The 23,658-nt window shown below is 45.3% G+C and overlaps 1 protein-coding gene across 7 annotated transcripts in view; it reads right to left on the bottom strand.

Annotated features, from left to right (window-relative positions):
• Positions 1-1,901: 1,901 nt before the first annotated feature.
• The window catches only part of ralgapa2 (Ral GTPase activating protein catalytic subunit alpha 2), an 85,386-nt gene continuing 63,629 nt past the window's right edge, over positions 1,902-23,658 (bottom strand). For 3 of the 7 annotated variants that reach the window (XM_031847145.1, XM_031847142.1, XM_031847147.1), the window contains 2 exons: positions 10,048-10,169; positions 1,902-4,684 (listed from right to left, as the gene is read on the bottom strand). In XM_031847145.1, coding sequence (XP_031703005.1) covers positions 4,527-4,684; positions 10,048-10,169 — 280 coding nt within the window. In that variant the 3' untranslated portion in view covers positions 1,902-4,526. Of the gene's footprint in view, positions 4,685-4,715; positions 9,437-10,047; positions 10,170-23,658 lie in introns of those variants that run through there. The other 4 variants (XR_004212769.1, XM_031847146.1, XM_031847143.1 and 1 more) reach the window with 4 other exon arrangements.

Genomic DNA, 23,658 nt, shown 5'->3' on the forward strand with positions numbered 1-23,658 from the left:
CACGTGTCTCAAGGTGGCTTAATAACTTTTTCAGAGTGAAAAAAGTACACGACGGTGATGAACTTCATTTCTTAACAATAATCACCATATTTCCAAAGGGAGTTTTGTGTTGAAGACGTGAAGGATTTAATAAGTGTTTGAATAATACGCTTGTTGATCCTCGTGTTAGTTGTCAATGCTTTTGTTTCTGGAATTGTTTCTCTTTAGGGAAGTCAAGGCGAATTATTTCCAAAAAGGCAAAATAATACATGAAAACCGAATACATGTAGAAAAGATTAAATATGACACGGACTACTTTGAGATGTTGTAATAAGGCCTCGGATTGTTGTGGTCCCATTCTCAGGAGCCAAACTAAGACAATTACCCTGCATACAACTTTGCGTAAAAGATCTTTCAAAATTACCTTTAAACTAAAACAAATCTTGACACTTCATTTATGAGTATATTTTTTAAAATATTGTAATGGATTTAGGACATTAATTCATAAAAAATGTATACAGTTTCTGTCTTTTCCAAACACAATTGTTCAAAGGAGGTGAAGGGCAGTTTCAATGCTGCTTTTATGCCCGATGAGGTGGTTCAAAGTTGACTCCCTAAGGTGGGCTCCCCGGGTATAATTTAACACCCTTAAAACAATGTCAGCATTAAACTTCTCCTTTCTCTTCAGCGCCGTCTCTCCAACACAGGGGCCACACTCCAAAATAGTGCGAATCTATTTAGTCGTCCTAAACAGGAAAAAGAAACCTCAGGAGCGCCCTTGGACAAACCCTTGCCTTCGATTCCCCGTTCATCAGGCTGATGCGCAGTCAATCATAGCTGCACTGGCTCAATAGACGCCGTTTCGCTGCTGCCACAGAGAAGCACTTAGGGGCTAATCATAAATTCCCTCCTTAATACCATGTCAGGACATGACGGGAGGACAAAGAGGTGGTGGATCACACTCACCTCTGGAGCAGTAAAACATTTGTCTGCTTCAGCAGACTCATGCAGCTCGATTTGTGCTGATTTAGGACACATGAGGGCTCGGTTGGCTTCATATCTGACCTCCAGAACCTGTAAAGCATTAAGTTAGTTGTAATTTAGCAGGCAGCCTCCAACTGTGTCACTTCGGACCTACAGACAAATGCTGTCGGCAGCATGTTCACCTCAGAGCATTATCAAAAAAAATCCCCCTTCCACAGTCTGACTTTATCTCCTGTTTCTCTCTCTTTGGCCACCACAGTTGTTCCTGCTCATTAATACCATACACCTGTCCGAGGCCTTAAAAAAAAAAGACACAAACTTTTTTAAAAATGAGTGTTACTCCCCCTTAAGGCATCAGTGACAATACATCAAGACAGAGATATATTTGAAGTGTGACTACAGGGAAGCAGTGTGAAATATTAAACACATGGAATAATACAATCGGGTAGTATTAACAGAGAATGCCAGCCTCAGAGGGGCTGGGACACCCAGACCCTGCCTGTTGTGTTATAAACCACCTCATCGTCAATGACTGGGGTCTAACAGCGCTGAGCCGGGTGAAAATGAGGCAACATTACAGGCTTCTTTCTCACCCTCTCTGTCACAGTTTTAGAGCTCCAATTACAGTCAAGTGCTTGTCTTGCGTCTTTATGTGACCCTGGCGAGGCAGGGCACCCGTAGGTGCTGCAACCATTGCACCTGTACCTCCCGGTGAGGTTCCATTATGCCGGCCTGCCCTAAGCAGGGCTGAGCAGCAGGGGAGACAGATGGGAAGAGGGTCAGGTTACCCCTGCTGCTGCTAGCGTGGCTGGGCCAGGGTCAGAAAGCCCATGGTAACAGCACAATTATGTCAGAGAGCGCGCGCACGCACGCACACCAAAATCTGAGGTTACACAATTAGCTGATGTGTTTTTGAGAAGGAAAAAGGACAAAGATACTTAGAATTTCAAATTGATTTAATGAAATGTTTAAATTTTCACATTTCTAATAAAGATAGCAGGACTTCGGTCGTTAAAAACAGTTTGATATGTTGACAAGTAATGATGAAATCTTCAAGATTTTTTTCCTCTTTCTCTTATACAAAGATTATATTACAGGCATTAATATATTTATATTCAGAAGGCGCTCAAGCCCTCAAATTTGACACAATGTACAAGTATTTCTGAAACGAGAAGAAAAGAAAAGAACATACTAGGGCCTAACACGAGCTCATTATCTTCACGTATTTAAGACACACAATCCTTATCTTGGTCCAAACTAACATCTCCAGCGACTAAGCCACCAAAGGGGGAGCACAGACCCCTTTTAACACACATCATTTATAACCTACAATCTTTAAGATCAGCATCCTGGGCGGTTCCTTCAAGTGGCTTTAGGGGGAAATAAAAAAACAGATGTGATCCGGGAAAATATATATCATACATTCTTCAAAAAACAAAAGCACAAAATAAAAATGTGTCCCTCCGTCCTCCTGCTGTTTGGATTCCCCGTCTTCTGCTCGGGGAATAAACAAACAAAAGGAGGCGACATGTGAAGGAAGAGAGAAAGATGACAGGAGAGCATGGGGGGGAAAGTAAGGCATAGCAGCGCAACAGATGGGGATAGTGTTGCAGCTTGGGTGGAGCCCTCAGAGGGTGTGAGAGTACAGTGTGTGTGTGGGGGGGGACACCTGGCTACCATGACAACCCCGAGCGGGCAGGCTGGAGAAGCGAGAGCGTCGGCCTGGCCGTTGCTAGGAGGGCTGCTAGAGTTCAGCTCTGGCATGCCACCTAAACCCAGAACATCCGCCCCTCCTCTGGCCTCAGGAGGCGACATGGGGAGAGGATCATGGGAAAAGCGGAGGAGGAGGAGCTGGTGCCACTTGATCCATTCACAGATAAAGATGGAGCAGCGCACCACCTGTAATAAAGACTAAACAGAGAACCCCGCAATTCAAAATCCATCTGCTGTTGTTTTTGTTGTGGGAAGCACAAGACACTGACCTTTAGACACACAGGGGACAGAACAAAACAACTTTGAGTTAACGCTGCTAACGGGGAGATGTGACGCAGGGTGTCCATGGTTTGTCTCAGACTACGAAGAGGAGGAACTAAAATGTGATTATGGGGAGGAAAGGTGGTGTTGGACAGCATCTTGCAGGACAGACATTACACAGGCACTGTGAGAAGCTCTTCCCGAAACTAACTAGAGCTCTCTCTCTCTCTCTCTCTCTCTCTCTCTCACAGACACCAGTGCATGGATGTAAGATTCACCTGAGGCTCTGGCGGTATTTTTCCTCTAAACAGCACAAGAATACATAATACAACAGAACAGCAAAAATAATTCATCAGATAGTCTTCTATATACATCCAGCAACAGACCAATGCAATTTAAATCCAAGAACAAAGAGAAACATTCAATGCTATAGTTAAATCAATGACGGTGAGTGCAAACACGTTGGTGGGGAACGTTGGAATGTCGATGTCTTCAGCTTCACAGGACAGGGAAACTGATCGCAGAGGAAAGAGACAGGAGGAACTTATTCAATTACCGGACATGAGCCTATGTTAACGACATCAGAAAACAATTACAAACGCAGTCTTTTCTCATTTCAGCAGAGTTGCATAAATCAAATCATGACACAATCCATCGGAATTCATTTAAAAAAGGACAATTAGAGTGATAAAAAGAACAACAAAAACAAATTTCTTTTCAGCTCCAGTTAGAAAGACGTCATTGATTGTCCAGTCCGGGTTCAAAACAATAAAAAAAGAAAGCCTCTGACTGCTCGTACTATAGGGACTCCGTGCCCAGGAAGTCTGTGTAGTAGTGCAGCGAGTACAGATCATTCTGGGGGAGATATTCCCCATGCATCAGTGTTTGCTCCTTTCCAGTGTAGGGAGACGGTCCACCAACACAGTCCAAACTGGTGCCAATGAGCAGGACGACGACATCGTCTTAGACACAGAGAGGTTGTGGCAGGTGCAGGAAGAGGTATAAAGGCAGACTCATTTACAAATGGATACCAATCTCGTGTGCAGATTCAGCATAGTGCCATTTACAGCTGTATCATTCAGTGCTTTATCGCATTAAGTGTTGAGACCGATGAGATATGGAAACAAAGTGAAGCAGGCTCCCGCTCCCTTACTATAGTAAGAACTTCTTTCCCTAGTGCATCGAGAATGCACTCGAACATGAGAATAAAAATGACATCGCTATTACAGGCTGCTTTAAGACTCCTATGTCTTCCTATGCTGCTGATTCTTTAAGCTGAGACCACCACGGCCAACATAAATAGTTTAGTCACATGTCCATCTCGATTGAGCAGTTAAACACCACAACAAATGGAAATGTATCAACGAATCAATGATTCAATCAATCAATTCAATCAATGATGTATCAATGATTGCCACTTAAATTAAAAATTGCAATATGCTCCTGTTACATCTTTATACGACACTAAATAAAACAAAGAACTCGCCAAAAAAGAAACAACTCTTGCAGTCACGGCTGGGTGTTTGAGGTTCTTCGAGAAAAGATTAAAGGCTGCACTTGGGGGTGGTGGGGTGGGTGGGTTGAAGAGCTCAGTTGGAGGATTTGCTTATAGCGCTGGCTGACCGGCGGAGTTTTCCGGAAACTCGGTTCTTTGTGGCACGGGGCATTGTGGGAGAAACCTGGTCGACAGAGTCCGTCGTTGCGGTGCTGTTTCCGGCTTCTGTGCTCGCGCTGCCGATGAAGGAGCCTGGGAGAGAGATGCAGGGAGTTGGTAGATTGAAAGGACAATGATGGAGATGGAGAGATGGAGAGAGGGAGAGAGAGAGAGAGATGGAGAGAGGGAGAGAGAGAGAGAGAGAGAGAGAGCGCTGGTTAGACGTGGTGGTGGGGTTCATTGGGCTTTGTGTGATTGCTGTTCATCCCAGCATGCTTTGTCATGCACGTGGCTGCTCCCACAACCAAGATTACCCAGTTCATAGGATTTCCACCAACATTCACCACACTTCCAATGTTTGTTCTGCCCCTTATGTCATTAGAATATAGACGTGAGGAGGCAAATCAAAAATATTTCAGAAATGACATGCCTCTTCCACATGCTGTGAAAAAGCAAAGCTTGTTAAAGAGAAGCTGCCTTTCTTCCCAATACAGTTTTGCCAGATGCTTATATGGTATTAAACAAAATGAGCGGTAACCTTTGGAACTATGCGCACAAAAAAAAAAAAAAAAAAATTATTCAGTTCGCAGTGTGACAGCAGAATGCTTTGAATGAAAATAAAATTGCACATTATGCTCTTGTTGTGAACATGTGGAGCCTGCCCATTGTCAGGTATTGTCCTTTTTCAAAAACTTCACATCCATGATTAGGGGATGATGAGCTGGAATAAGCCGGGAGGTGGGCATGGAACGCTGGTGTATTCAAGTATTGTGAACGCTGCCCTGGCTTCCTCAGTGTGCCCCTGACCAAACCAGACTGAGGGGCCCCCCCCACACCCGCCTCGGCCCCCGTGCTCCGAGTTTAAACAACTTTTCTGCTTTGTTGAGATGGCATCTGGTTGCCTATTTTCTTTCCTATCCTTTTATTTCCTGCCATTTTTTCGGAGGCATCTCAAGTTGCAGCGGCTAAAAGGAATGGCAGATGGCTGGAGTAACAGACACTCAGCAGCACAGTGGACACCGGCAGCATCCAGGGCTGCTCGTTGGAAGAGGAGGGCTGGGCTATGGATGAAACATTGGGTGTGGGTATTGTGAAGGGCCGGGAGGGAGGTGAGGGGGGGGTGTCCCAACATGAATTCTCAAATCTGCATATTAATCTAAAAAAGGGTTGGGGGCTTGGCTAAAAATGTGGGCTGGCCCGATGGACAGAACAAATCCTGCATTCCCGTATTCCTCAACTCATTCCTACAGTAAATACTTTGTTTTATAAACTAAACTTTGTCTGGATGTGCTGTAAAGACATATGATAGACAGGATGAAGGAAACCACCTATTACAGCTAATATACACAGACAGTGGTGTGGTACAGTTATCCACCCACTCAACAGACTTCCCTTTTCGTTTAGCAGCCATTAAAACATGCACTAAACAGTCATCACTCCCACCGAGGCACTTAATGACTGTGGTTACATCAGCTTCTAAACGTCGTTCCTCACTGTATGGCCTTAGGTAAGAATTCATTTTCATAGTAAGTTACTGAGTGGAAAAACAGCCCAGATCCAGAGGAGCTAATGTATCATTATTATCGTCGTAAGAACCCAGCATTTCCGCTCTTTACTCAGCCCAGTCTGCCATACGGTGAGGTTCATTTCAAATGGAGAGAAGAGGGGAGAGACCGAGCGAGAGGGAAAACAAAGAGGGTCTTTAAATGGCCCCGCTATCCCATTGGTCCCCTCCGCAGCAGTTCAAACAAGGCTTTAGATGACAAAGACATCTTCCAGTGCGGCAGGTGTTAGTCTCAGAGTCTGCCCCGGGCAAACAGGCACACTCCAACAGGAGGAAATGAGGGGGGTGGAGGGGGAAGAAGAAAAAAAGAAAGAAAGAAAGAAAAGAGAAAAGTGTTTGCTGGGGGAAGAGATAAAGGCGCGCCACATGCAGAAGCGAGGGCCAGAAGTGTAGCCGTATTGTTCATGCTGCTACTTAGTCAGGTGCTAATTGTCCCCACCGTGCATCACTTTCAATTACCAGCCTGGCCTAAACAGTAGGACACCCCCCGAATAAACAGCCTGATTTCTCTGTCCCCTTCGCTTTGTCAGAGCACTCAGTAAGTAAAGCTTGGTTAGTGCTGAATGAAAAGAAGGAGGGGTGGGGGAGGAAGAACAGCCAGGATGAGTGATGGAGCGACGGGGTAGGCCGCTGGACGGAAACAAGCTTCCGGGCTGACTCGGGGCTTACCTTCGCCATATACAGTATTTGGACCTTTAAGATATTTTTAATCTACAAAGGGAAAAAACAAGAGTAGAGCATCATGTGAGTGAGAGCAGCGGACACACACTATACCACACTGCAGCGGAACACAACACAACACAACGCTGTCTGAATGGCCGGACGAGCGGGACCTTCAGACAGCTTGTGTGCCGTCGAGGTTAGTCGTCACTGGAGGGTTTAAAAGTCAGACAAGGTTCACTGATTTGGGTGATGACTTAATCATGAAGTGCAAATTTTTTTTTTCTTTTCCTGAAGACACCTTTAAGACACCTTTTTTTTTTGTCTGATTAATCTGTCCAATTCACACATTTCAAAATAAGGGTAATTTTGCATGAATGGTGGGCAGTTCTCATGGCAACAACAGACAAAACACATCACCAGTGTTACTTTTAGAGGTTCGGGTGAGGTTAGGATGAGAGAGTTAAAGATGCCAGGCTCCTCAGAGGGTCGTGGGACATTTTAACTTGTTTTGTCCATGAGGGGGGGAAAAAACAAGTATTGCTTTCTATTCATTTAGAAAAAGTTTAGAGGATGAAAACACACGACATAAAAACAAGACAATAAAAAGTGAGCAAAGCAATGCAGGTGTATCACAACGAGGGCAGAGCACTGTCTGTATGACAGATGGACCGGCTCATGCAGGAAGCCGTGACGCCGGTGTGAAGTTACAGGGTCAAAGTGAGGTTGCATTCAGGATCATGGTGGACGACGCTGTGGAGGATGCTGAAAAGCCCAAAAATGTACAGAGATGACCGGAGAGGGCGGAGGGTTAAATGCCTTTCACGGGGAAGCGGTGAAACACTGAGGGAGCGCGTCATTTAGCAATTAGCATGCAGAATCTGGACTTGGAACTTGAGCCCTACTTTTCTTTTACAAAAGGGCTAAATCAAGCGCAGCACCCCCCGGTTATTTGATGATGGCGGGGTTCAAAGTGACCTAAATGAATGGATGGATGCTGGTGGGCTGTGGCTGGGCGTCATGCCTAGTGTGGAGGAAGCAGGCAGAGTCTTACAGTCCAGTTTGGCCCAGGGGTACTCCATGTCCCAAACCATCCCCGGCCAACGCCTGCACGCTGTCGTGGAGCATGGATGACATGTTAGTGGCAGCAATGGGAGCCAGAGCAGGACGTACAGACAGACAGACGGATGGGCAAACCCGCGCGCACACACACACACACACACACACACACACACACAGACACACACACACACACACACACACACACACACACACACACAGGAGGGCAGTAAAGCACATTTCAGAAGGGTGAGAATGAGGAGCAGCGTCGGCCAGCCATCAATGACACATTGAAGCTATATGCTTGATGGGACACAAAAGATCAGGATGATTAACTACAGCGATAAAGGATACTTGGATGCATTATTCATGTGGCCTAAAGCATTAAATACATGCCTTTGGTTTTGAGACGCTAAAGAGCAGCCTTTAGTTTAATGATACGGTTGAGAAGAATACATGAAAACACACACAACTGTGGAGGCTAGGAGCAACTGTTAAAGTCAATTAAACAACTAATTGATTGATGGAAAGTTGATCTGCAACAATTTTTGACAAATGAATGAATTTAATTTTTTAAAGCAAAAATCACATTCACTGGTTCTAGATTAGGCAAATGGGAATTTTGCTGGTTATCTTATATCCCCCAGTAGTCGCACCTGGTGTGTGTGTTTTCTCATTAATACATTAGGCTTAAATTTTTGATTTTTCTGTAAAATATTGTTTCTTTAAATTTACACATATTTCACAGTAAATCACAGATTCAAGTGAGTGCAAGTGAGTCCTGGATACAATATGAATGGACACACACACGCACGCACAGGCACACACGCACACACACACACACACACACACACACATCTTGTAATTCATTTACACACGTAGATTCCGGAGAAATACAAATTGCTGTTCAGAACAAGTTTCCGCAGCAGCGAGGGTGACTCAACTGCCGTACAGACTTCATTATGTTATGGCCTCTCACATTAGACACAGTGTATATGTCCCATGCTGTGAAATATTATTCTCAAGCCTGGCTAACCTCTCTAACCCATCTCTTCCCAGCCACAAAGGAACCCATAGCTGAAATAGTCTACGGCAGCTAGTGCTTCTTGCTCTCCCTCTCCACTATATTCCTCTGCATCTGTATTTTCTTCCTCTCAGTCCTTCCCTTTCAGCTGGCTTGGTGCTGGGTATGAGAGGCGGCGACAAGAGGTCGGTCTGAGGAGATTTATTTGGGCAAACAGTATGGTAATGTGGCCGACTACCTCTTGCCTGCCCGCAACAGCCTGAATATCACACCTGCCGTCTGAGAATCTGAAGTCCTTCACACACTAGCACATTCAGACATATAATTCTCACATGCCAGCATACAGGAAGGACATAGTACATATATATTCACCCACCCTTAAAGCATATCAGCAATGACAGATTTGAAAATGACAAGACATCTATGGTGTGGTATTGTGCAGCACTTTCCTTGTCAAAACACAATGTGTGTCGTGATCCAATAGAGTGGAAAAGTGCAATCCCGTATTGATTTCAGTGCTGTTGCAGATCGATCAGAGCTGGTACAAGAAGGAAGAACACGATAAGACACGTTTTCCATTGTATTCATCATGGACTGATAAGGGTGCTGTGCTGACATCCGCGAGCTGCTGTTTGACGGTCGGATCCCCTAAGTGTTGGTGAATGAGCTCATGAAGACGCGCGCACACACAAACACACACACAAACGTGCACTCTACGGCTGCTATTTAACAAGGCTGCTTATATTCATAGGAAAGTAATTGCACGGAAAGATGCAGTTTTGAAACAAGAAGAGATGAACAAAGTAGGGTGAGTGGGGCTTGAGGAAGCGGAGAAAGCGGAGTGTTTGAAGTCAGTCGGACGGCGTGAAGAGCCGATCCCGTCGTTTGATATTCATCAGCGGGCGTAGGCGTGGAAGGAGAGTGGAGAGAATGAGGGGGGTGGAGGAGGGGACAGGGGCAAACAGGTGCGTTGTGGAGGAGGAGGAGAGACAAACACAGGAGAAGAGGCAAGGAGGCCCGGAGGAGGGGAAAATGAAGAAAGGGGGATGAAGCAACATTGGGATGGAGAGACGGAATGAGAAAAGCAAAAGGACATGGAGTGGAAAGAACATGAAGGAGGACGTAGGTGCAGTGTGGTTCAGTTCTCACCTGTCCCACTCATTGGATAGCCAGGAGACGGAGAGAAGACCTGTGAGGCAAAGTCTTCAAAAGTCATGACCTCTCTGTGGTTCTGAACAATGGCCTCCAGGTAGAGCGCCCGCTCCTCATAGCTGGTTAGCGCTCGTTAAGGAACAAAACACAATGGCCTGTTGGAGAAGATGAAGGCAGCAAGGTGGAGTAATTATTTGCCTCGTTTGTCATTTAAACCTAAAACTCACAAAATAATCTCATTTCAGAATGTCATCAAAACATGTCAGTTCATAGTCACAGTTGCAAATCACTCATTTTTTTTTCTGTGCTGTGCTGCATATACATGTAGTGGGAGAGCGAGACGCAGGGCAGCTCCAACATCAGCACCATAGCCAGAAGCAGAGATGGACCAATCAGCCATGCCACACAGCCCCAAATAAGAAAGCAGTCTCCAAAATAATCATACAAAAAGAAAGAAAGAATACATCACTACTGGCATGATGCTCCAAACCTCTCCTCTCCCACCCCCTCTCGTCCCTCTAATAGAACCCTGCTGCAGGCAGCATGTCTAGGACCACCCTCCCCGATGTGCTGCCTGCCACTTCTCCGTGCCATCAGGGGGAAAATTGGAGCCATTTGAAATTCAGAGTGACAAGCAGTGACTGGAGCCTGGGCAGCCAGCATGCAGGACTGATGGATGGCCGGATTTGAAATGTGGAAAAGCTCAAATTAATAAATAAATAAATAAGTGGGCTTGCAAAATGGCTGCCGGATGAGGGTGGAAAACGTTCCGATGGCCATTATCATATCATTATCATAGATGTATCGCGGTAAGTCTGTTGTGTAATGGAGGCAAGTGCTGGATGAAATATGGTGCAGGAGGCATTGGAGTGACAAAGGGCTGTCTGATGGCACGTTTCACATTTAATAGTGTGTGTGCATGTTTGACAATGAGTCTGATTATTCTCACGGCTGTCTGTTGTGACCATGTTTCTTTGATAGACGACACCTAACAAATTGCTTGACAAACATGCATTCTCTCTCTCTCTCTCTCTCTCTCTCTCTCTCTCTCTCTCTCTCTCTCTCGCACACTCGTGCACACACACACACACACACACACACACACACACACACGCAAACAACTCTAGTCACTCAACACAGAGGCCCCCTCCCCCTCATCTCATTACAACTGCCAGGGTGGAATAGCAGTGGGCTGTCGCTGAAGCCAAGGCTGAACCAGGCTGAGCCGAGATAGGCTGGACTGGGCCGAGAGGCTCTGGTCTGGGTTAGATAGATAGGACGAGACAGTGACTGGGCAGGGGGCCTGCTGTGGGCACATGCCGCCACAGCAGGGGCCAACAGCCATGACCAATGGCTTTGAGAGAACCGTGGAAAAGCGGGGGTGACGGGCACCTGAGCCGGGAGGCACCAGAGGGTACGATGGCCAAGCTGCTCACAGGGACAGACAGAGCTGGACAGAGGGCAGACTGACAAAGTATAGGGTACCACAGGAAGATAAGGATTGGGTTTGTATACTCGTAAATGGCTGCGATGTTCTGTTCCACACACCCTCTGACCCAAATAATAAGTGTAATATAGTCATTTTACAGTCCATGTCTTTTAAACGGCAAAAACATGAAAAGCATTATTCAACACAAACTCACAATATTTGGACGTTTGTCTGGACAGAACACCAAGAAATCCCTTCAAAATAAAAGCTCATATTTCCTACCTTAAGGAGGAAAAGGGGAGTGGAAAGACAGGGCCAGGATCTCCATTTAAGAGAAGCAGAGCAGCACCACTTCAAGCATGTACAAACACTTCCCTCTATGTCGGTGTTCCAGTCATACCCAGACATGCAACATCACTGTTTTCTGTCACTTGCTGGAAACAGTATTGGACAAAGAGTGGGAATGCCAGTCCCTGCTGCCATGGTAACTTGGGTCACAGCTTTGTGTGGTGGGTCATATCCAGGCTTTTATGGATGACAGACACAGAAAAAGCATGTTTGTAAAAGAACAAAATGTGCCCAAATAGATGATAAGTGGAAGACAAAATAAAGTAGAACGAAGGACTTAATGAAAAGAAACGGTAAAAAGGTAGAAAGAGGCCGAGAAATGAAAGACAAGGGAGGACGAGGAGAGAGAAAGAGAACCTTCCACACAGCATGGGTCAACAGAGCCATATGGCTGTCCATTATCAGAGATGCAGATGACTGGAGGCCTGTTATTGAGATTCCTAAAGCAAATATTGACTCCAGCTGGAGCGGGTGCTCTCTCTCGACTCTGACACACGTCTCTCCTCCACCACTTCCTTCCGCTGCCCTCTGTCCAAGTTAGACAAATAGATTATGGTGGGTGAGAAAAAACAAAACAAAAAAAACTTCAAAGAATAAAATGAAGGGAGATAGTGTGGAATTACCAAGAGCTGAGAGAAAATATACGACAGGCTGCCAGGGAGAAAGACTGGCGCTGAGGGAGGGAGACTAATAAAAGGTAGTTTGGAGATGAGTGAAAGCGAGAGCCGTAATCAGCTCACTTAAGTAAATGTACGATGCTATCTGTGGGTAAAAAAAATTGACACACAGAAATCAGACCCGATGCACAGTGAGGGGTAATCTTTCCTTCGCTCTCTCGCACTCCCGCTCCTTTCTGCTCGTCTCTAATTACTAAGCCAGGGCACAGCTTGTTCCCCAGCATTTGCACAGATGCGGTTGCCTCCATGCAGTAACTTAATCAATGGACACTTCCAGAACGGTGATGCAAAGACTGTGTCCATGTCATGGACACCCAACCCGCTGACACTGACCTATTTTTCAGGGGGAAAATAACGAAATCCCCTGGAAGGATGGACCACGAAATACAAAATATTATAATTTAAGAAAATGTTACACGTTGTGAAAGCCTTTTTTCTGAATGACAATATTACTATGTCGAACAAAAGCTCCTCTATATATTTTGTGCTCTAAAATACTCTCATAAAGCTAGAGATGAAATAAATGAAAAGGAAAATGCAGACAGGTCTACATTTCCACAGATGGACTTCAACCCAAGTCAGCCGTGACATAACTGTCATTTACAGCTGAACTGGGCAAGCACGACAAGCCGGTGTGTGGGAGCAAAGTCGGTTGCGCCACTTTGGGAATTTCCAAGGAACCCCTACGTTCCAAGCCGCTGCATTCCCATTAGGGAGAAGAGAGGGAAACCAATGCCAATGGAGCGTGGTAACCATCGGGACAGTAACAAGAAGAAAAAACTCCCAATGTGAAACAACTTCAGTAAGTGGACTGATGTCTCGAGACGTGGAGGTTGTGGTTAGGGCATTATGAGGGCGGGGAGGGAGTATTAGGTTTAAAGCACTAAGTCAGTCTATTAACTACAACATTAACACATAATGTGTTTTTAGTGCATAACGGTCCTTATTGACCATCCTGTCCCCTGCTTGCCCTTTCTTCCTTGGCGACAAAGCCAGTGACTTATTGTTGGCACATCATGTATGAGTGAACACACTAGTACACAAACGCACAGGTCAATTATGCCCAAACACACAAGATGCAGCGTACATGCAAAAGAACACAAACGGATTCTAACAACATAAAACCTGTAAAGGCATATGTGCATGTGGATATGAGTCAGCCTACGTGTACATGCATATGTATCTGTGGGCGCGTGCACGTACATATGTATACATATGCATGTGTGTCTTCCAGATGGCAAGGGGGTTGCTCTGGGGGAATGGTGGGGGTCAAGCATCTTTGTGGATCAAAGCCAAGGTCAGGGCAGCTGCAGTGGCCCATGTTCAAGGTGAATGGAGGCCTCAGATGGCTCTTCATTAGCAGGCTGCTCCATCCCTGCTGGACCTCATCGCCAACCGCCACCAACCCTCATCATCATCACACTCCCCTTTTTCTATCTCCGTCCACAGGGACCTGTCCTGAAAATGCCTGTCCACCGGGATCAATTTTGTGCCGCGTGTAACCCCACCCAGCGCATGCGGACACGTACACATGCTCACACATAGGCACCACACACACACTAACACCCTCCACCCACACACACACTTCCCCAAAAGAGCCTATGTTGACCTCTGAACTGGTGTCTCTCTGGAGAGCAGCATCCTTACCATCCAGCCTCTGTCTTTGTGTTCCTCAGTCCCCCTGCTGATAAAAGGCCTCACGCCACCACTGGCCTCTGACACACACACACTCACTCAACAGCCTTTATACACACACACACACACACACACACACACACACACACACACACACACACGTCCTGCGTCCTTGTGCTAGATACGAATGGCGGTAAAGTTTTGAAGAAATACCTCATCTACCTACGTATGTTTATATTATAGAGTCCACCTATGTTCAGTTTTACCTGTCAGCAAAAGGTCTCAAAGTTCACAGAGTGAACACCAAGCCACAAAGTTCAAAGAGCTCCATAGACCTATGAGACAGAACGGTCTTAAAACTCAGATTCCGTTAAAGTAATTATTACAAGTGCATTAGTTTGAGAACTGAGGGTACCCCAGAAATGTAATGGGATTTAAACCATCGCCATTCTTTCAAGAGCTCCCCATGTGGCCAATCTCGGGAAATGTCACAGAGGTCTAGGTCAGGAAAGGACGAACCCAATGACCACTGTGTGACAGCCCATCTGGAGTTTGCCAAAGGGAAGTTCATAGATTCTGAAAGCATGATGCAACAAAAAACAATTTGGTCTGAATGCCAAGTGAACACTATCTGGTGAAGACAAGATAGGGAATATCCTCCCCATAGTGAATTGCATTGGTTGCTGTAGAGATGGCTGTCAGCAGCAGGGACTCGGAGACTGGTGAAGACTAAAGTGGGTTCAGCTCAAGTGTCCCAGACTGGAACACTGTTTTGTGCTTTGTTTGTACAAAACAATGAAAGCTTGTGAAGAGGTTTTTGTTTGTAGTCTCATTTTCCCTGAAATGTACAACAGAATGAACAAGGCAGACCGACAGAGACTCGCATCATTAGTCCGTTGATTAAGGCAGGGCAGAGGCTGAAGGTCTAGATTAGGCAATGGAGCATTACAAGGGGTCTTAAGATGCACCATACTGACATTTCACTTCTTAAGCTCCATTTCTATCCACTTCTAAGTCAGATGACGGGCGCAGCAGGGTGCCTGACCCCTGTGCTTTTGTCAAAGATGCCCTTATCATGTTGAGTTACTAGGCTAAAATTTCTTTGCTTATTGAGGAAGGTTTCATAGTCGGGTCAAGTCAATTCAATATTTATATAGCCCCCATCACAAACCACAATTTGTTCCACCCTCTATCCATAGAACCCGATTTGAGTAGAAAACAATTCTCCCCTAAAAAAGACCTAAAGGAAAAAATGGAGAAAATCTCAGGAAGAGCGACAGCAGGACAAACATAGACTATAAGTACTAGACTTAAAGGGATAATGGTGACATGACAATAGGTACAAGGCCTAAAGTAATCAAAGAATAAGCAACTAACTGAAATGGATATAAAGGCCTCAACAGGCCATGTGGCCAATCTCAGGAAATGTTATAGTGGTAGTTGTCAAGAGACAACGAACCAGAGGGCCAAGGACAGTGCCCCGAGGTACTCCATATTACACATCAGAACATTCTGATGTTCTATCCGCTAAGCAAGACTTGTGCCAAGGCCAGAGACACCACATTGATTTTCCAGTCAGTCAAGGAGTATACAAATATCAATGGTGTCAAAAGTTTCACTGAGATCCATAAATGGATGTGCAAAGGTGGAATCGGAGTCCATAGTAAGCAGAAGATCCCTCAGCACTTTGGTAAGTGCAGTTTTGGTGGAGGGGCAAGCCCTGAAAGAAGATCGAAATGGTTCAAAAAAGACGACTGGTAAATATGTGCACCCAAAGTTGCTCTTTCTCGCGCTTTTGAAAAGAATGGAGGACTGGGCAATATTTATTCAGAGACTCTGGATCAAGGAGTGTATTTTTTTAAATAGAGGTTTAACCACAGCAGCCTTAAAGCTAGTTGGGGCAGTGGCAGTTGTTAGAGATACACTAACAATATTCAAGCCTTATAATGAAAGCAAAAACTTTGCCATGCATGGGGAGGAAACGCTCCCTACGCTTCTCGGGCCCCCACAGTAGCAGCCAAGGTTAATCCTGTTTGTAGAAGCACTGGTGGTAAAAAGGCCTCTTGTAGTGAAGAGGGACAGTTTAGAGATGAGGTGGAGGGTGCCTCTAGGTGCTTGACCCCCCCCCCCTCTTAGCCCCACATCTGCCCATTAACCTGGGCCAATCAGCTTGACCTTGGTGAGGAGAAGCGCTCAGGAGTAGCTCACATCGCCATTGACTCCCAGCAGTCACATAATTGGCCTGTTGAGAGGAAGGGATTGGGGGAGGAGGGGGAGTGCTTGGTTGTGCCGCGGTGCCAGTGCAGCAGGAAGAAAAAAAACAAAACAGATGTGGTCATTATTTTTTTTGTTGAAAGGCACAGTGCCTCACGTCCTCATACCACATGCACTCTCAATGCAGTATATTACACAAATACTGTCCATCCACACAAATACATTAAGGCGCTAAGTCTCGTGCTTAGGTGGTCAACTAGAAAGGAAAAAGTGTCAGATTTGAAAAATGATTGGTGGCAAAATCAGGCAAGACACACCTTTAAATGACTTGCATACAGGCTTTTGTTGCCAGTCATTACACTGCTACCATATGAGGTAATGAAAGCAGACAAGTGTCACATGAAAATGTTTAAATCAACAGGGGATCACAGTGCCGTCTCCATCCGGCATTGGTATGGACAAATGGATTGAACTGAATATGGATTATCCGTTGCTCATTAAGGAAAAGGGGATAAGAGGCAGAAAAATGTCAGGAGAGACTGAGAAATGTAAAGAGGGGATACACAGGGAAAAGAATTGGCGGAGACACTAAAACATGGGATGGGACTATGGAGAAAGAAGGCGGAGATGGAGAGCGGTGAGTGGGGAAGATGGAAAAGAGGAAGGGAAGAAAGAGGGATAAAGCCGAGCAGGTGTTGATTGGAGAGAGGCCAGGCGGTGAGTGCCAGTGGTACCTGTTGTCACAGCGAGGGCTGAGGTGTGAAGCTCGTCTCAGCAGAGGCCCTCAGAGGTGTGAGGTGATTATGGGGAAACGGGGAGGAAGACAGAGACATTTAGACGAAGAGACGTGGAGAGAAAGAAAGATAGGGACAGAGAGAGTCAATGTGGCAATACAGCTGGCTGCTGGAATAATGGCATAGTGGGATGGAACAACAGATTGAGATGGATAAAGTGAGAGCGTGTGTGACAGAAACTAGCCAGTAGGGTGATTTTACAGTGTGCATGTGTGTCCCAATCCCATTTTATATGGCAGCTACTCAAACCTTGGTGTCTCATCAAACAGCTTTTTTGCTGTAGACACAGAAAATGTCTGAATGTGTCACAAATGCATTACAATGAGTGGAGGTGTTTGTGTGTCCATTTTCTGGGTGTGCATAGACATACAGGAGATCAGATGCTCTGGAGGAATAGCTGGTTTCAGAAGAGTTTTAACAAGTGGCCTAATTAGAAGCGGGTCCAGGAAACTGGAGCTCAGAGCCCCAAAGGACTCGGGTCAAACAGTAAGCCCAGGTTAATCACAACTCCTGAGGGGTGACTTTCCCCACAGCAAGAGCTTTCTAAGCTTCAACCTCCACACCTCTCTACCGTCCATCTGGCATTCAGACAGCGGGACGGGAAGTTATGGCTGTGACATCACTCCTAACCTGTGACATCATCACTGCCCATCAGTGATTTCACACAGGTTTGCCACCGCTGCAGACAAAAATCTGATGTCTGCTGGCTGGCATGACCAGGTTATTTATGAGCTGACCGGAGGAAGTAGTCACCCATTTTCTCGAGTCTCTGGAAGCCCACCATTCCTCTGGGGGACACTAAAAATCGATTTCCGCTCCACAACAAATCATAAGAACAGCACCTACACCAAAGTCAATGTTGACCCCTAAACTATGTTAGGACAAGTTGTTGGGGGGCTCGCAGAACATAAATGATAAAGCAACAAGTCATCCTCACACCACACAGAGAAACACGATGGCCACAAGATACCTGGTGACATCATAATTTGTTGTAGCGCGGTTTGTTCAACACAACATGACTGCCATCAAAGCCTACTGGGCTTGTGTATTCAGATGAGCCGAGTCTGTAACCAATCTCCTTTTCAAAGGACTCTGGTCTCCATTGATGAGTCGTAACACAGCAGCCTTAGATGTGAAACACAATGGATCGACATGATTAATCAAACACAGGCCCATTACAGCCATACAGTCACGCAGGCCCCCACCGTGCATTAACAGAAAGTCATAATAAGATGAGCAAAGGCTCATAGGGATGAAGATTAACAGATACAGTTCTGTGACTGGCTGGGTGAGAGTTCTCTCTGAAGGTCTCCTTTGTCAGTGACGATGGCCAGAGTGACATGAATGCCTCAGACATCTGGAAACATTATTAGGTCAGGACAAAGGTGTGCATCTTATGAGTTATCTGAGGTGAATATGCGTCCTTTTTTGTTTTTTTCTCCAGTTCCTGATATTTGAATTGTTTAGAATCAAGACAGGGGACAACAGCATCTATCTGATCTCAATTTGAACTTTTAATAAAAAGTCAAAGATGAAACCGGGAAGGGCACACTGGGCCGAGACTTCGCTTGAAAACCATCTGATTACTTATGAGGCATTTCACCTCTTCTTTCTTCAACTTTCTAGAGAGAGATTATCATCATCAGGCTACAGACTCAAACCCACCTGTGCCCACCCCAAAGCATGGCAGCAGTCAAAGTACCCTGATGTTCTATAATCTGATAATAATTTGACACATCTAGAAAAGCACTCTTACACTTAATGAGTGGGCCAACTCTGGGTCATGCCAAATGGCTCCGATTTTAACCCGACGGTAACACTGTTCAGACAAGCACTGCTGAAATATTAAAACAAAACGAACAGAGGTTTATGCAATTTTAATGATGCTTGTGGCATGTGCGGCAGAATAACTGTGATGCCTTAACGCCAAGCATCTCCGTCTGCTTCCCCGCCAAGGCCAAGGCACGTGAAGTCTCTTGTTCCTCCATTGCCCCCTCTGTGAAAGGTTCATCGGGCCAATTAGGCTGCTTGGCCTTATGCAAAATGCCAGGCATTTAGCGGGAATGATAATGATTAGCGCTGGGTTTACATATGATCACAGCTGTGGTGAATGCACAGAGTGGGTTAGTTACTGGGGGCAAGAGTGGTTTCATTTGGCCTCACATTTGCATTTTGGACATATTTCACTCAATTCTATTGTGATTTCCTTAAAATATCATATGAAGACACTAGTCAGGCAAAGTTGCTCATATCTTTTTGTCAAAGTGATGAGGATAATGATGGATGAATGTGGTGTTGTTGAGGATATGATATGATGAGGAAATTGTGTTTTGTTACTGGTGTTCTTTCTGTACAGTGAGCACTCAGCCTGACAATAAGTCTGCAATAGTTACCGTCAATAATCGGTACTTATATTTGGGTCCCAATCTAAAGCAAGTTGATGTGTATGTCTGAAATGAATGTGCTGGGACAGTGACGGGCTGGGTGACAGCCAGGAAAAAGGGGCCCAGTCTTCTACCTGCTGTAATTGTAATGGATGAGGCCGACGGCAAAGGGGATGTCTATATGTATACACACATAAGCACGCACACAGAGAGAAACCCACACACAAAACCTTGAGCAAAAAAGAAAATGGACTTCTGTGTTGGCAACAGCTTTTTCCTAATCCTCGCCCCTGGGCTATATTGTGCAGTCAAGCAGGCTATTACATGGCAACAATTAGGGGGGCTGGAGCCCAACACCTGGTCGTCTCCTATTCTGGCCCTTCAGTGGCAGCTGACTGTACAGTCTCACAGCCAGGTGGCCCTCCTTCAATGACATTAGCTAGTCACTCCAGGGTTAATCAGGAGCCTGCCATCATCCAGTGGGCATGCATAGAGCCCAATTCAGACTGGAAGCTTTTATAAGGGGGGGGGGGGGGATGATGGAGACAATGTTGTTATAAAAACTTGTTCAACTGAAGATCTCAGAGAGCCCAAATAATCAAAATGAACTTGGGGGAGGGGTTGGAGCCGCTTGGATTCGTGGCCTAAGTTCAGCGCACTGCCGTGATTGGCTCAAGCGGAGCTCGCGGCACATCAACTGTGCATCCTGCAGATTATAATGGACCTTTTCATGGGTGGACAAAAACAGATGGAGGAGCGGGAAGTGCTATACGTCCATGCAGACGGGTGATGATGTGGGGGGGAGGGAAACTGGATTTGGTCAAAGTCGGCAGATACAAAAACAAGTGGGTGTCGCTAGAGCTGCCCCGGCTAGATCTGCCTGCACAAAGCCCCATTCCGAAGCCCCCTGGCTCAGAGATCTGAGGGTAAATAACACTCATTAGAATAACAAAAGCTATAGATTTGTACCCAAATCAGCTAGAGTCTCATCAATAGTAATTAGAGGCTATACATAACTAATGAAGATGTGTACACTGCATTAAACAAAGGTACTGAGAGCTGTTGTGCATCTAAACATAGTGTTGGATAAGTGGATGTCTGCAGCACAAAAGTTTTCTTAAATTTCATTACCATTAGAATCAATCTGTATTTTAATGTTATACTGTATGACAAAGATGCATTTCGTTAAGATAAGGGGACCCCACAATTAGAATGTGTTGTACCTGTGTCTGCAGCCAACAATACTTTCTCTTTGTTCCACATCGACGCAATATCATTACAGCCTGTTGCAGCGGAGAGACACAGGAAGATTTTGGCCAATATTTCTCAGTGCTTCTCTTTCAGCCACATCCACCACTTGACAATGAGACACAGACTATCAGCATTAACACATCAAAGGCTGCTTTCTGTAAAAAAAGAGGCAGACAATGCACAGCGATGCACACTTAAATATCTTGTTTTTGTTATTGCTTTGTTTGCCGTGCCTTGTCTGTCGATGCAGAAAATACCATTTCGTGCAAAAGATGCAAATGCTGCGAGGCACAAGGACATCCTCTAAAAGAGAACAATGGCCACAGGCCAGAAGAGGAGCAGACACTGCCTTTGAACCATTTAAAGAGGCATTCATGTGCAACTTATAAATAATCAACTAATTCCTTCTTAAAACAGCCAATTACGTCTGTGACATTAAAAGCAACGCAAGCCCGTGCAAAACGAAAAAGAGCAATCCAAGTCTCGGGAAGAATTGAGAATGTAATGGCCATTTAGGGACAAAGAAACCCAATAATGTCACAAGGTGTCCTCACAGGAGTGCCAAAAAAAACCCAGGGCCACATCAGAGACCAAGAGATTCCAGCGTAGAACGGTGAGTGACATTTCACTGACATTTCCCAGCAGCATTCTGTGCAGGGCTGTCTCAAGACGGCATCAGAAATGTCTATGGATATGCTCGCATGTGACACAGGCGTTAAGGGATGCGGGTTCTTTCACGGGACGCCGCAGCTCTGGGGCCGGTGATGAGGAGCCTGGATCCTGGGAGATTGAATGGTAATCACTGGGGCACAGATAATGGATGATTGAAGGCTCTTTCTACGCCGCTGTTGGATTTCAATATCAGAGAGGCCCTAGAATTGGGATTCTTATCAGGGGCGGTGTGTCAAACAAAGGAGAGCCGAGCGTGAAATATGGGGTCCAACTCAGGCACACGACCATGGCGATTAGCACAAGGATAAAAAAGGCCGCACAAACAAAAGAGGGCAGCTTTAGCTGGACAAAGGGCTGTCCACTGCCTTGTAACAAGAGACACGGAAGGAAGAGGGGACATAAAGGAAGGGAGAGAGTACTTGGTGGAAAAAGAGGACAGGACAAGAGTTGTGCTGAGACGGCTGAAAGATGAATGGTGACAGACCCAACTGTTAAAGAGTGTTCCAGATTCCCTGCTTCTGAAGAGGAATAATGGACCAGCGGGGATGAAATGCAATATACCCCGCCTCAAAGCCATTCAAACACATCCAAACAAACACGCATCATCATTCACGTACACACAAACACACACAGTGGCACGAGGCTTCACATCTCTGCCAAGCCCATCACAAAAAAAAACAACTAAACAAAAAAAACACAACAAAATTATTCCCATTTATCCCCGGATTCCAAGCGCTAGGGTTTGCCAGGAAAGCTCATTAACCCTCCCTTCAAGAACCCTGAGACAAAAGAGGGGAAAACAAAACATAACTAATCAATGAGAACGCACCCATTGAGGAGGGGGGGGGGGGGGGGGCAAGAACATGCATCCATTTGGATAACCTGAGAGGGCTAACAGCTTTTGCTTTAGTGTTGCGCTGGCTGGCAACGGGGCGGAGAAAGAAAGTTCATTAATTAAACAGGGCTAGGGGGAACAGATGGAATGGCTAGCTGGATGCTTATCACTTAAAGCAGACAGACAGGTTTTTACACCCGCGCTAGAAGCAGCACCACCGCACATCAATCACAATGAACTCGTCTTCTTAACAGAAATGCAGTCGGTATTAGTCCAGTGGAGACACTCTTGGGTCAGGTTATTCTGGCTGATGGACACAGGGACTCGCTGACCTATTAGCAGGAAAGTCTTTATAGCAAATTTCATTTTTTTGTTGATATTTAGCGAGGACGTTTGTCAGTTTTTTTTTGTTTTTTTTTAAAGTCTTTCCAAGAGTAGGGTCTTGATGAGTGTTAACATCCAAGCCAACACAGGCAGTCATTCCTTTACATATTAGTAGCCACTTTGTGATGATTACTCACTGTTGGGCCAACATGTTCAAGTGTTTACAAAACATAATAAAAGGAATACAAGTCGTGCAATCCTCTTCCTCCGCTCGATTGGTGGGAATCTACCTGAAATAGGTAGAACGAGGAGACTTTTCTTGAAGCAGCAGCATGAAAACACAGCATTGTCATGCTTTCTGTACTTGAAATAGAAGTTTGTGTCTATAGAAAAAGACACTCGACCACTTGGAATATCTATGATTGATTAAATGTTTTTCATTTATTTGTTTACATGTAAACAATGAAAAAAAACCAGGTCTGTATTACGATTTCCATTTGATATTAGTGGAAATTCTTCAAGAACCTGCATGAGCAAGTAAATAGTAGTCAATATTAAGTTAAATATAATATATTCACAGACTAATATGCTCTGAAATTGATACAGGCCAAGCAGTTAAATACATAAAATCATTGTTTATGATATTCTACCTGATACCCAAAGCCTGAGTAGGGGATGGGACAGGTTGGACGACCAAAAACAAAACTGGCAGTCCTGCAGGCTTTCACTTTGCCGCTCACAAACACACAGATGTCAGACATGAATGCATAACAGACGGAGAGAGAAGGGGAGGGGCGTGAGGGTGGGGGTTCAAGTTTAAAAATACACAGAGCATGACATTTTTGGGGTTAAACCATGATATGCTGTTTCTACTAATGCTAGTTGAAAACTTATTTTATCTATAACCTATGTAGTGTATAAAAACTGGCTTACTCTGGCAGCTGAAAGCTCCCTCACACCATATAAATGGTTCATCAACAGTATGTCATCAAAAGTGGGGAAATAAATGGAAAAATCTAAAAGTTGAATTAACCCTGGAGTTAAA

This window comes from Anarrhichthys ocellatus, unplaced genomic scaffold, assembly GCF_004355925.1.
Source record: "Anarrhichthys ocellatus isolate YVR2014 unplaced genomic scaffold, GSC_Weel_1.0 scaffold7, whole genome shotgun sequence".
Taxonomy (NCBI): Eukaryota; Metazoa; Chordata; class Actinopteri; order Perciformes; family Anarhichadidae; genus Anarrhichthys; species Anarrhichthys ocellatus.